This window comes from Hydra vulgaris, chromosome 12 (genome assembly GCF_038396675.1).
Source record: "Hydra vulgaris chromosome 12, alternate assembly HydraT2T_AEP".
In the NCBI taxonomy this organism is placed as follows: domain Eukaryota; kingdom Metazoa; phylum Cnidaria; class Hydrozoa; order Anthoathecata; family Hydridae; genus Hydra; species Hydra vulgaris.
This window is the reverse complement of record NC_088931.1, coordinates 51,486,796-51,499,949: the sequence shown is the minus strand read 5'-3', so window position 1 is coordinate 51,499,949 and position 13,154 is coordinate 51,486,796. Positions and strand designations below refer to the sequence as shown.

Sequence of the window (13,154 nt, the reverse complement as noted above, 5' to 3'; positions counted from 1 at the left end):
AGCCTGGGTGTGCAAAAGTTGTCTATTCATTTCAGAAATACTCTGAAAAAATATCAATGCTCTCGGAAATTTTCTTGAGGTGCCTCCGGACCATTAAAATTTTAATGGGTCCCTAATATTATATAAAAAAAAGTTTTTCAAAAGTATGTCATGTTGGGTCTCAAAAGAAGCAATATTTTATAAAAATTTCAAAAATAACAATTATTTAAAAAAAAAAGTTGTTATTTTATAGTTTATTGCAGAAAAAATGACCTTTTAAACTAAAAATGAAAAAAGGTATTTTTTTTGGTAATATTTCCAAAAAAAATCTTAAATAATAATTTTTTATAAAATAATTGTTATTTTTGAAATTTTTATAAAATTTTGCATCTTTTGAGACCCAACACAACATACTTTTTAAAAACTTTTTTTTATATAATATTAGGGACCCATTAAAATTTTAAAGGTCTGGAGGCAACTCAAGAAAATTTCCGAGAGCATTGATATTTTTCCAGAGTATTTCTGAAATGAATAGACAACTTTTGCACACCTAGGCTAAATGAATTGTAAAAAAAACTAAAAATTCACTCCACCCTACTCCACATGCAATCGTATTTAATAGCGACAAAGCAGGTTAGTTAAATATAGTACATAATACAATGTACTATATTTAACTAACCTGCTTTGTCGCTATTAAATATAAGTATATAAAAATATGTATATATAATATATATTAGTTTATTAATTTATAGTAAATACTTACAGTAGTAAATAATAATTTTAAGGCGTAATTTATCTTCACAGAAACTATGCTTTTCTCTCCTTTAATAATAAGAATAAAATTGTAATGATCAGTTCAATGAGATGAATTCATTATGTTTTAGATTGTTTTACAGGATGCAGTAAACGACCCATTGCAGACCATAAACCATCAACAGCACCAATAAAAATTTTGAAACAAGCCTGGTACTGAAAAACTTATCCCAACTCTTTGTGATACAACCCCAATATAGAAAAAGGATTCATCACGGTGGATTAGAAACATTAGGAAATTTAAAGTAAACACAGGACAGAAATTTCTTTATGTAAGGAAAACTGGTCTGAATAAAGGAAAGAAAGTAGTGGTATAGAGTAAAGAAATGCAAAAAGGTTGTGATAAGAAATGTTTGTTTCAGTGTATAGAAAATCTTACGGAGAAATATCGTAATAAATTATTTGATTCATATTGGTTAATTAAAAGTATAGATGAAAGACGCCATTACATTGTGGCAAGGTTAACAGAGAAAGAACCAAAACGAAGAAGGAAAAGGGAGCATGTGGGAAAAGTAAGAAACAGAAACCGAACATTTACATACAGGTTTCCATGCCAAGAAAATGTCTTGAAACGTTTATTTGTGCAAAAGTTTCTTAATACCCTAGGCATATCACAGCACACAGTAAAAACAGCCATGGCAAAAAAAAACTGCTACAAAGAGTGACAAAAAAGATTTAAGAGGTCGCCACAAAAACCAAATAAAAATATCAACTGAACAGTAACAGGAACAAAATGTCATCGATCATATACAGACGTTTAGAGTTGCTGAATCCCATAACGTGAGACACCCAGAAAAATCGAAGTTTCTTCCTCAGAAGCTTTAAATTAAAGAAATGCATAGGCTCTTCACAAAGTACTGCAGTAATAAAAATTTTCCTTTAGAGGGATGCCAGTTCTATCAAAGAGTTTTTAAAAGTAGATTTTGTTTAAAATTCTAAAAACTTAAAAAAGATCAGTTTGGAACTTGTTAAAATATCACGCAAAAAATAAAAAAGGGTGATAAAGATTTTCAAAAGTATAACAAACATACCAGCAACAAAAATTTACTTGAGCTTATAAAGAAGAATGAAGCAATAAAAATACAGTTGTATTTTTATTGCTATATTTGTGGAATAAGAATGAAGAAAAAAAAGCAAGCTGTGAAGTGAGTACAGGAGTATTTGAATTTATTGAATCTGAAAACAAAGAAGGAGCAACACATTTTATCTTTTCTGTGATTGATGTAGGGGCCAAAATCAAAATAGAATAATGAATATAATAATGTCAGATGCATTGAATCTATTCAAATCAGATTTTATTGAGCTTAAATTCTTTATATCAGGACACAGTCAGAGAGAAAATGATGTCACCCACTCAATAATTGAAAAACAACATCGAAACCAAACATTATACACACCTATGCAATGGGAAACAACAATAGAACAAACTTTTAAAAAAAATTGTGTATTAAATGTGTTAAACCATGATGATGTAATAAATTTTATATAAAAGTTGTATTTTTTGAGAAAAAAGCACAGCTCGTACAAAAGCAGCAACATTTACAAAAGCAGAAGTATCTTGCTCCAAGAGGTATTTATGCATTGAAAAAAAGGATCTCCTTTCCCTATGCAACAAAGGTTGTATTCCAAAACAGCATCATCATTTCAAAACCTAAAGATTCGAGTCCGTTGCATAGATGATAATGAAAATGATGAACTACCAAAAATAGTACCAAACAACAACCCAAAAATCATAACAAAGCAGACCATCAAATCATTGAAAAAGATTCTATAAAATCTGTTTCTAGCAGAAAATAAAAAGTACGCAATTGGCAGGTGTTTACAAAATGACTGTTGTTATAATGAAACCTTTGTTACTTGTATCACTTGTTTTATCTTACTTATTTTAAAAGTGTTTTTCAAGTTCATTAGATGTTAATGATTACATCACTAAATGATTATTTTAAAAAACTATCCATTTGTTAGTTAAATAATGGTTAAGTTTTTAAACTTCATTTTGGATAAGTTCCATTATTATTAGCACCAATTAATTAACTCAATAAAATGATAGAGAATTAAATACTTGAATAACATTTATGGATATTTAATTTTTTGAATTTTCCATATTTAAGATCCTTTTAGGACTATCTTATGTCGAGATGACCAATTAAATTCCTTAAACTTTAATTTTTAAAATTTTTTTTGTAATACAATGAAAAATAATAGAGTTTGCTACAAGCAGACTGAAAACAATTAGGTTTAATCCTAAAGATCAAACGCAGTGATAAATTTAAAACTTTAAATGCGTTTTTCTCAGAACAGCAAAAACTGACTTTTGATTGCAGCGACAATATTTACTATAATTGTTTTAAAATTACCAAAAAGTACTATGCATATTTTTAACATGTATTACTTTGATACTACTATTTGCTTAAAAGTTTAAAAAAAAGATTATAAAAAGTCATTTTCTTTAAAAAAATTTCATGTTTGCACACTTCCAATATAACTGTGTAAACACATATCTAATTGGTTTGTATAAAAAAGAAAGTTGTTTAAAAAACTCATACTAAAATTAATTATAAGAAATGGGCTAAACAAGAAGGTCCGGTTGAGGGTTTGGTTGCACTGGAGACAAGGCAGGTGCAATGGGGGATGTGACCCTCTTCCACCGCCATTAATGATTTTTTCGTTCATATAGTCGGCAAATTTGACCCTTTTCGGCAAGTCAGTTGAAAAATTGAGACCCTTCAGACAAGTTTGTTGGTAAATTTAGACAGCCAGTTGGCAAAAGTCCATAAGGCAGTTGGTAAATTTTAAAAAAAGAGGACTTTTTTTTTAGTCGGCAGAAGTTGTAATAGCACCTTCCCCCTCCCCCCACGTGAGATCTACTCGCGCCGGCCCTGACTGGAGGAAAAACTCAATAAAAATATTTATATAAATACACAGTATATACAAATGCTATATGCTTGAAACAAACAAAAACTATATATATTTTAAAATATTTTAATATATTTTTAAAATATTTTAATATATTTTAGTTAAAATAACTGTATATAAAACTAAAGTTTAAAAATATGAATATACACTCAATACATACAGTTTGTAAAAGCGGAATATTGGTATGGTATAACTAGTGCAGCAGATTAGCATTAAAAATGATCAAAATTGTGAACAAGTGGATAAAAGTATGAAATTTTCACCAACAACTCAGAAAATTATGCTTATCATTTTAAGACATGGTGGCAAAGCATAGCATAACCAGAACTGTCTTGAATCCATGTTGGCAGTTACCGCCAGCTTGGATTTATAAAAACCTTATTAAATTTTAATCCGTTTAACTGATCTTGGCCAAAATTTAAGGGATGGTAGATCATTGGAAGTATATATTGATCGCATATGCGCCAATGAGGGGGAAGGAACTTGGGCACGGCCCAAGAAATACCTCCCTCTCCCCCTGCTTATTTAAAAAAAAAAGAATTTTAATCTTTTTTTTGTTAAATTTTTCTAAAAAACTTGTTACTCAATAAAAATTTTAAAGAAACCAAACCAATTTTTAATAAGCATATTAGTTAATATTAATCTATACATTGTTACGTTTCAATCTCTGGTACATTCTCCTTGACAACGGCAAAGAGCAGTACATTTTAAGCTGTTACGAACACATTTACTGCGGCGTGTTGTACAACCTGTCTTACATCCTCACTGAATTAACTCAGGACAGTATTTATCAGCTTCAGGAAGCGTCATCCATATTGGATGCCAATCACTTCCTTCTAGCTTCCAGCCCCATTCACTTAGGCTATGTAAAGCTGGCGATACTATCAATGCTTGACTCCAAATATACGCTTGATAGGCTGCACGCTTCTCATGCTGCATTAGTGCGTCACACGTGGTTGGAATGTTGCCAGTCTGCCAGTTTTTTTGAGTAAAGAAATACTGCCTCGCAGAGTTTACGCTTTTTTGCTCAGCAGTTCGGTCATACTATAAAATGACAAATCTTTCAAGTAACAACAAAGTCTCATCCGTCATTGGATCATGAGCTGCAAAAAGTGCCGAAAAAGCATCAGTTACATCATTTAACGAAGACCAAGTAGACCATGTTGTTTTTTTAACTTTGCCACAAAAAGCTGAGGTTCTATCGCTACCAGTAAAAGCATGGAAAGCCGGTAAAACTTTCGATTTTAATGGTCCAAGACTGTTAGCTATTTCATGAACTGCAATGTAACGGAAATGCTTTCCAGTGCCAAATGCAAAACACAGCTGGTTGCATAAAATTTTGTGCCAAAAAGATATTGCTATGATAAGAACATCCGTATCTACTATGCGTATTGCAATATTCTTGTAACCAGTCCTTGCTGCATGATATGCATGTAAAATGATGCGAGTATTAGCCTCTTCATGAGAACATGGTTCAAGATTATCAAAGGTACGAGAGCTTGAAGACAGAACATGTTGCCCGGAGGTGGCTATTACAACTTTTGACTCGGGTAATTGAATTGAAACTGCTTTTTCAAATAAAAATTAGAAAAACTCTGTTTTCTTGTAATCATCTCTTAGGAATTCCTGGCATTTATGTGGGACAGGTAATTGAGGTCCAACACGTACTCTATATCAATAGAGAAAGTCAAGGATCAAGATAGGGCTTATCTATTATGCAAAAGTCAAGTTCAAGAAAATTCCTTTCTAAGTTGGACTGCTTTCAATATTGGTCAAAACAAAGCTGCCTCTCTTGTCTCGTACATTGGATATACACCAGTTGTTGATGCTCCTGTTACTGATATTGCAACAATATACACAATATTACATAGAAGTATTATAAACAAACTAAATTTGAAGTATGGAGTAATTGTCTGTGATGAGGCTGTGTATTCAAAAATTCAAATGGTTTGGTGGAAGGAACCTGAGTTTTCAAATGGATTTGTAGTAAGACTTGGCGAATTTCATACTATGATGTCATTTATGACTGCTATTGCTAAAAGATTTGATGGATTCGGTTTTAAGGTATTTAATTAGTTTTAAACATAAGGATGAAAATTTTAGAAGATAGCTATTTCTATTTAGAGATAAAAGATATTTTGACAAATTTTGATTTTTTGCGTTAAAGTTTTTGATAAAATTATAAACTTTAATTTTTTTTAAATATTTGCAATCTATCATTTATTGGTTTATTAAATCTGTAAACTTTGGGCATTAATATATCAGTCTCAATTTAAGGATATTGTCATTGATTGTGGTCTAGTGGCAGAGGGAGCAATTAAAGGTATTCTCACAGGTAAACACTATTACAGAAGCATAATGGTGCATAAAATCATGTTTGAGGCTTTAAGTCGTCTTAGATTTGAATCATTCTTGAACTCCTTGGATGTTGACAACCGACGTGAAGTAGAGGATTTCTGCTTGTTATTAATGGAATTACATGGAACTTCTAAATTCCACTGGTATATTGAAAGTGGTTTGTTTATTGAAATTAGAGTAATTATTATTGAAATTAGTATTCCCGCCTCAGTTGGTATCATAAAATCAACGAAGTCGAAGCTTATAAATATACTCGAAGATAAATGTATCGATAAGTTATCAGTGATATTCCTAAATACAACGCATTAATTTTGGACGGTATGGCTATATTGCAAATAATTAAACCTATACCCGAAAATTTTGAGAAACTCAGTCGATTGATATTCACTATGGTAATGAATTTTGCCATAAGTCAAATAGAGTTGACTTTGTTACGGATCGAAATATTAGTATCAAACACGCCGAGCGACAAAGACGAGCTGAATCTGGTGTCCAGAATGTTACTATATTTGGGCCTGATCAAAAAGAACCCAAACAATGAAAGAAGTTTATGAGTGTTGGCAGCAATAAAGAGGAACTGGTTAAGTTTCTCTTGGAAGAATGGAAAGATTATGCAATAAATGAAATAGAGATATTTATTACACATGGTGCTTCAGAAATTCGATTTGTACGGAATTGTCCAAACTTCGTAGCGACCAAGAAGAAGCTGATACTCGGTTATTGTTACATTGTAAGCACGCTTCGGTTTCATATGCTCATGTTATACTTGCAAGCCCTGATGCAAATGTGTTCGTAAGTGCATTTTACTATAGTTGGTTCATCTCTGCAACTCTTCATTTTGAAACAGGATGTGGAAACAAACAACAATGTATATAAAATCGCAATGTATATAAAATCGCAAAAGAGATTGGATTTCATTCCTTTACAGGATTCCATTCCTTTACAGGATTCAAATTAAATTTCATAAGTGAAATCATTATCTTTCTTGCAAAGAATTTATTTCATGCACTATTTTGCTACTTTATCAAAAATAATGTATTAAATTGTGCTGTTTATCTAAACTAATTTTGTATCTGAAAACGTAAATGTTTGAAGAGTTTCTACTTATTACTTAGGTTGTGATGCAGTGTCTGCTTTTCAAGGAAAAAAGGTAAATTATCTGCTCTAAAGACGGCAGGAAAGAAAAAAGAATATTGTGCAGCATTCCGAGGTATCGGAATATCACAATATGTATCAGATGACGTTGTTAATGACATACAGAAATTTGTTTGTCACCTTTGTTGCGTTAGTTTGCTAACGCAGCAGCCAGTTGGTTTCTTGTTTTTATATATATAAGAGAAAACTCTCTTTTCTCGCTCTCCTGCGTTTATATCATTCAACGTGTGACTTGGCGTATGCACTAGGCGCGATCCAAGGTTTTATTGTAAATAGCGAGTCGTATCTTCAAGAAATATATTGTAAAGTAATCTTATCTACGCGATTTATTACTAGAGTCCCTTCTAAACTCTTTATGGAGCCCACGATTTAAAAAATAATCGAAGATTTAACTAGCTAAGTTGTTTTTATTTTTTATCAATTATTTTGATAGTTGATTTTTTTTTGAGATTTTTGATAAGACAACTACGGATTATTATATATTAATTTAGGTGAAATAGATGATGTTCTTCGTGGAGAATTTGATTTACATTTAAAGAATTACGTATAAAGACCAAGTTACCAGCTAAGTGATTTTATTATTTGAGATTTAAGTTTATGATTAGTGATTTAGACTATATTTAAGTTGACATATCGTATGTATAGGAAAATTAGATTAAATTATTAAGGTTAAATTAGACAAGATTTGCGATATCCTTTTCCGAAGCTTCTTAAGATTAAATTCAGTTGTTCAAAATACTGTCTGCCGTTTTGAATTTTATTTTATTGCTCTGTGTTGGTCGTTTACTGATAAATTTCTTTTAGACAAATTATTGTACGCTATTAAAAATTTTAAAATACCAGAAAATTTAAACTTTAAAACGTTCTATTTAACTAAAACATTTTAAAAATAATTGTCTTTCTTTATTGTGAAATAAATACTTTTAAGATAGAAATTCTCCTTTAAAATTTGACGTAAGTTTTGTGAAATGTCTGTACTAACAACAAATAGAAGAGTGCGAACTATGAATGTCAATTCTATTATAAAAATATTCGATCAGGCCAACGATTTAATGGAAGACATCAACCATAATGAAAATTTATCAGAACTTATTAATCTGATAGATTTAATAGATTTGAGAGAATTAAGATTTTGGATGATGAAATTTCAATTTTAATTGATGACGCGGATGAGTTACAAATTAAAGATGATTTAACTATTGACTTAACATTATGCTTTAAAAGAGAGAATTCAAAAATAAGCAATTTTTAAAATAAATTTTCTTTTAAATCTAACGACGATGCGAGTTCTACAGTAACATTTAAAAGTAATAAAATGACTAGGCTTCCAACATTAAAAATTAAAGCATTTGAAGGCAATGGGAAAATTGGCAACCCATTTTGGGAAAATTTTGACTGTGCGATAAATAAAAATTCTTTGCGAAATCTTCTAGATACTGTGGAAATTCAGATACGTAGTCTAGAAAATAATGGTATTAATTCTTCGATGTATGGGTCTTTACTTGTCCCAATAATACTTGAAAAGCTTCCAGAGGAGCTCAATTTAATTATTAGTCGTAAATTAGATGAAGATGGAACCTAGGAAATTAAAGATGAGTTCGATATTTTAAAATCTGAGTTAAGAGCGCGAGAACACATAAATTCTTCTAACGCAAATACTTTACCTTTCACTGCCAGTACGTTTCATTCGAGTGATAATCCAAATAGTAATTACGATAAGAAAACTTAAAGTTATAAAAGAAATGCTTCTTATTCACCTGTATGTTTATTTTGCGATAATAACCACAAATCGCATCAGTGTAAATTAGTAATTAACATTACGGCGAGAAAAAATATTTTAAGTGATAAAAAGTGTTGTTTTCGTTGTCTTAGTAATAAACATTATAGCAATAAGTGTTCATCAAAATTAAAATGTTTTAAATGCAATCGATTTCATCATGTATCTATTTGTGACAGTGACAATAGAGATAAACATAATAATAACAAAGACGGCGAGTTGACTTCAGTAGCGAGTACATATTTTCTTTCTGCTTCTTAATCTGTTCTTCAACCTACTGAAACCGTATTGTTACAAACAGCATTAGCTACTGTTAAAAATCAAGAACATTCCAGATTTGCTATATGCCTAATTTTATTTGATAATTGTTCGCAACTAAGCTACGTAACTCCTGAGACTTGTGCCAAACTAAATCTAAAACGTATTAATAGTAAAGAAATTAACATTAAAACATTTGGGCACGGTAGCATTTCTGAAGTCTTAGATAAAGTGAAAGTTTTTATTAAAAGTATTTATGGTTATTTTATAAGTGTTAAATGTTTCGTAAAGGATATATGTTCCCCTTTGAGTGGGCAGCATATTGATATAGCACGTAATAATTATAAACATCTTAAGGGTCTTAGATTAGCCGATTATAATAATTCTGAAGAAAATTTATCAATTGACATTCTATTAAGAGCAAGTTATTATTGGAAGTTTATAGAAAATTCTATTATTAGGGGAGCTACTGGTCCCGTAGCGGTTAAATCTAAATTAGGATATTTAATAAGCGGTCCCATGATGGTTAATAGGGATCAAATTGATAATTCAACTGTTTTAACTTCTCACGTTTTAAATGTTGCGTCTGATTTTAATAGGGATTAAGTTTTAATTAAAAATGACTTGAATTTATTATGGGATAATTCCAAAATTAGTGAAACTGATAAAATTGTTTATGAAAACTTTCAGAAAAATATTAAGTTTAATGGTGCCACATATGAAGTTGAATTGCCTTTTAAAATAGATCCTCCGGCGATAGGCGACAATTATAATTTATGCAAGTCTAGGTTTTTAGCATTAGAGAAAAAACTTGCAAGGGATAGAGATTTGTTTGCATCTTACAATAATATTATTAAGGATCAATTATCTAAAGGCATTATTGAGAAAGTCTCTAATATTGGTGACGTTCACTATTTACCTCACCGCCCTGTAATATGTGAAGATAAACTAACTTCAAAGGTGCGTATAGTTTTCGATGCAAGTGCTTGCACCTCTGGCCCTTCGTTAAATGAGTGTCTATTTTCAAGATCATCACTTACAACTGTATTATATAGTATACTTTTACGTTTTCGTGCAAAGCGGATCGTTATAATTGCCGATATTGAGAAAGCTTTTTTAAATATTGCATTAGCTGAAAAGCATCGTGACTTGGTAAGATTTTTATGGTACAAAGACTTATTTGATTTAGAAAATTATTTAAAAAGTGCTGATTTAAGTGTTTATCGACTGTGTCGAGTTTGTTTGGCGTGACCTCTTCTCCTTTCTTATTATCTGCGACCTTAATTAATCACGCTAAACATTATGCTGCGAACGATTTTGAATTTAGCAAGAAATTAATTCAATCGTTATATTTAGATGATTTAAATGCAAGTTTCGACTCAGTTGCCGAAGGACTTTTATTTTATAACAAAGCGAAATCGTGTTTGAGAGAAGGAAATTTTTACCTTAGAATATTCGAGTTTAATTCAATGGAGATTAATAGTTTAATCAAAGAGGACAATCCAACCTCAAGTGACATAACCAAAGTTCTTGGTTTAAAATGGGATAAAATTGAAGATAACTTTATTTTTTACTTTCAGGATTTATTATATTAAGTGGACAATAAACCTTATAAAAGAAGTATTCTTAGATTCATTGCAAGTTTTTATGATCCTTTGGGATTAGTGAATCCCATAATTGTAAGATGTAAGATATTATTTCAATCGATTTGTAAGTTAAAGTTTGGTTGGAATTCACTTATAGGAGATGATATATTGATTGAATGGAATGATATGATTAATGATTTAGGTTCAGTACCTTTTATTTATGTTCCAAGATGGGATAGTAAGTGTGTAGACAACATCCAAATCATTAAATTTGAGTTATATGATTTTTGCGATGCGAGCCTAAAAGCGTATGGTTGTTGTATTTATTTAAGGAGTAGCGCTGAGGGATATGCGAATTCTTGTCAAGTTACTTCTAAATCTAGAGTTTCTCCTTTGCTTAAAAATACTATTCCTAAATTAGAATTAAGGGCAATGTTATTATTAGCTAATTTGTTTTTAGTTGTATACAAAAAATTATCTTGTGTTTTAAATGTTTCTTGCATTAAGTTATTTTCTGATTCTATTATTTGTCTTAATTGGGTAAACGATGTACCTAAAAAATATGAAACATTTGTTCAGAAACGCTTAGAAAAAATTCGTTCTTTGTATGATATTAATTTTTGGAGTTATGTTGAAAGTGAAAGAAATCCCGCAGATATTATATCTCGCGGATGTAGATTTAGTACTTTTCAAAATAACGATCTTTGGTTTAAAGGTTCAAGTTTTCTATTCAATGATTTTGTTTCATGGCCTTCATTTGATTTAAGCAAGCAAGGAGATTCTCTGTCTGAAGTCGCAACTTTAATTACTTAAGAACACTCTATAGTAAATTTAGATTTTATGAATATTAAGAACTTTAAAACATACGATCGTCTGCTTAAGGTTACCGCTTTTGTTTTACATTTTTGTTCGTATTATTAAAAAAGAATTCAATAATGATTTTTATACAATAACTACTTTAGAACTAAATAATGCGGAATTGTTGTGGATTAAATTTGTTCAGAAAAGCATATTTAGTAGGGAGTCTTACAACCAACTAAAAAGAGATTAAGGATTTTTTACTGTTAATGAATTAATTCGTTGTCAAGGTCGTCTTAGTAACGCAACGATTTCCTTTGATTCTAAATTTTCTATATACTTACCTATTAAGAGTTACCTTTCTAAATTAATTATATTACATTATCATTATATTACTAAACATGGTGGTGTTAAAGCATCATTAAATGAATTAAGAACTAAGTTTTGGTTGTCAAAAGCTCGTAGTCTAAATAAGACTATAATTAAAAATTGTCATGTTTGCAGAAGATCCCTATAAATATCCGAATTCTCCGCCTCTACCCTTATCGAGAGTTAGTGATAAATTTGCATTTAAGTACGTTGGAGTAGATCTTTGCGGTCCAAATATGATTAAAAATATTTGTGAATCTAATATGATGTATAAATCGTAAGTATTTGTCGCTACATGTTGTAGGACACGTTTTCTTTATTTACATTATATGCATGATAGTTCAGCGGAAGTTTGCATTCGTGGTCTTCGACGCTTTATTAGTCGCTTTGGCGCACCCGTACAATTCATAAGTGATAATGATTCTAACTTCTCTGCGGAAGAAGCTCAAAGATTCACGAGTTCACGACGTACACGATGGTGTTTTAACGTTCCAGCAGCTCCTTGGTGGGGAGGGATTTTCGAAAGAATGATTCGAACCAACAAGAGAGTAGTTAAAAAAGTACTTGGAACATCAAGGGTAAAATAAGAAAACGTGTTTTAATAGGTATAACGCCCATTTTCCACACTGAACGTGTGGAAAATGGGCGTTATATTTTCGTATAACGCCCATTTTCCACACGTTCAGTGTGGAAAATGGGCGTTATACGAAGGTATAACGTGTGACACGTTCAGTGTGGAAAATGGGCGTTATACGAAGGTTGCGATATTCAAATGATGGTCAAGTACGTGCTGCCGAAATACGTGTCATCCCTGGCGATAGATCTGTTATTATTTAAAGAACAGAAAATAAACTTTATCTGTTAGAAAGACATTACGATATTGAAGAACAATCAACTCAAGTAACATTAGTGAGTGAAAATAACATTAAAATTTTAAATAGCAATTTAAAAGTGCCGGCCGCAGTGTTGCGTTAATTTGCTAACGCAGCAGCCAGTTGGTTTCTTGTTTTTATATATATAAGAGAAAGCGCTCCTTTCTCGCTCTCTTGCATTTATATTACTACGTGTGACTTGGTGTATTCACTTGGCGTGATCCAAGGTTTTATTGTAAATAAAGAGTCGTATCTTCAAGAAATATATTGTCA

General features: G+C 30.9%; 1 protein-coding gene across 1 annotated transcript; it reads left to right on the top strand.

Annotated features, from left to right (window-relative positions):
- Positions 1 to 5,177: 5,177 nt before the first annotated feature.
- Positions 5,178 to 11,655, top strand: LOC136088182 (uncharacterized). The gene is made up of 7 exons (XM_065811859.1): positions 5,178 to 5,197; positions 5,460 to 5,772; positions 5,986 to 6,243; positions 9,548 to 9,826; positions 9,947 to 10,496; positions 10,613 to 10,789; positions 10,853 to 11,655. The coding sequence occupies exons 1-7, from the start codon at positions 5,178 to 5,180 to the stop codon at positions 11,653 to 11,655; spliced, it is 2,400 nt and encodes a 799-aa protein (XP_065667931.1).
- The last annotated feature ends 1,499 nt before the right edge of the window (positions 11,656 to 13,154 follow it).

Coding starts and splice junctions, on each gene's coding strand:
- LOC136088182 (XM_065811859.1), top strand. CDS start 5,178: ATGGTTCAAGATTATCAAAG. Junction 9,827..9,946: donor CAACTGTTTTAACTTCTCAC/GTTTTAAATGTT, acceptor GAAAACTTTCAG/AAAAATATTAAGTTTAATGG. Junction 10,790..10,852: donor TGACATAACCAAAGTTCTTG/GTTTAAAATGGG, acceptor TATTATATTAAG/TGGACAATAAACCTTATAAA.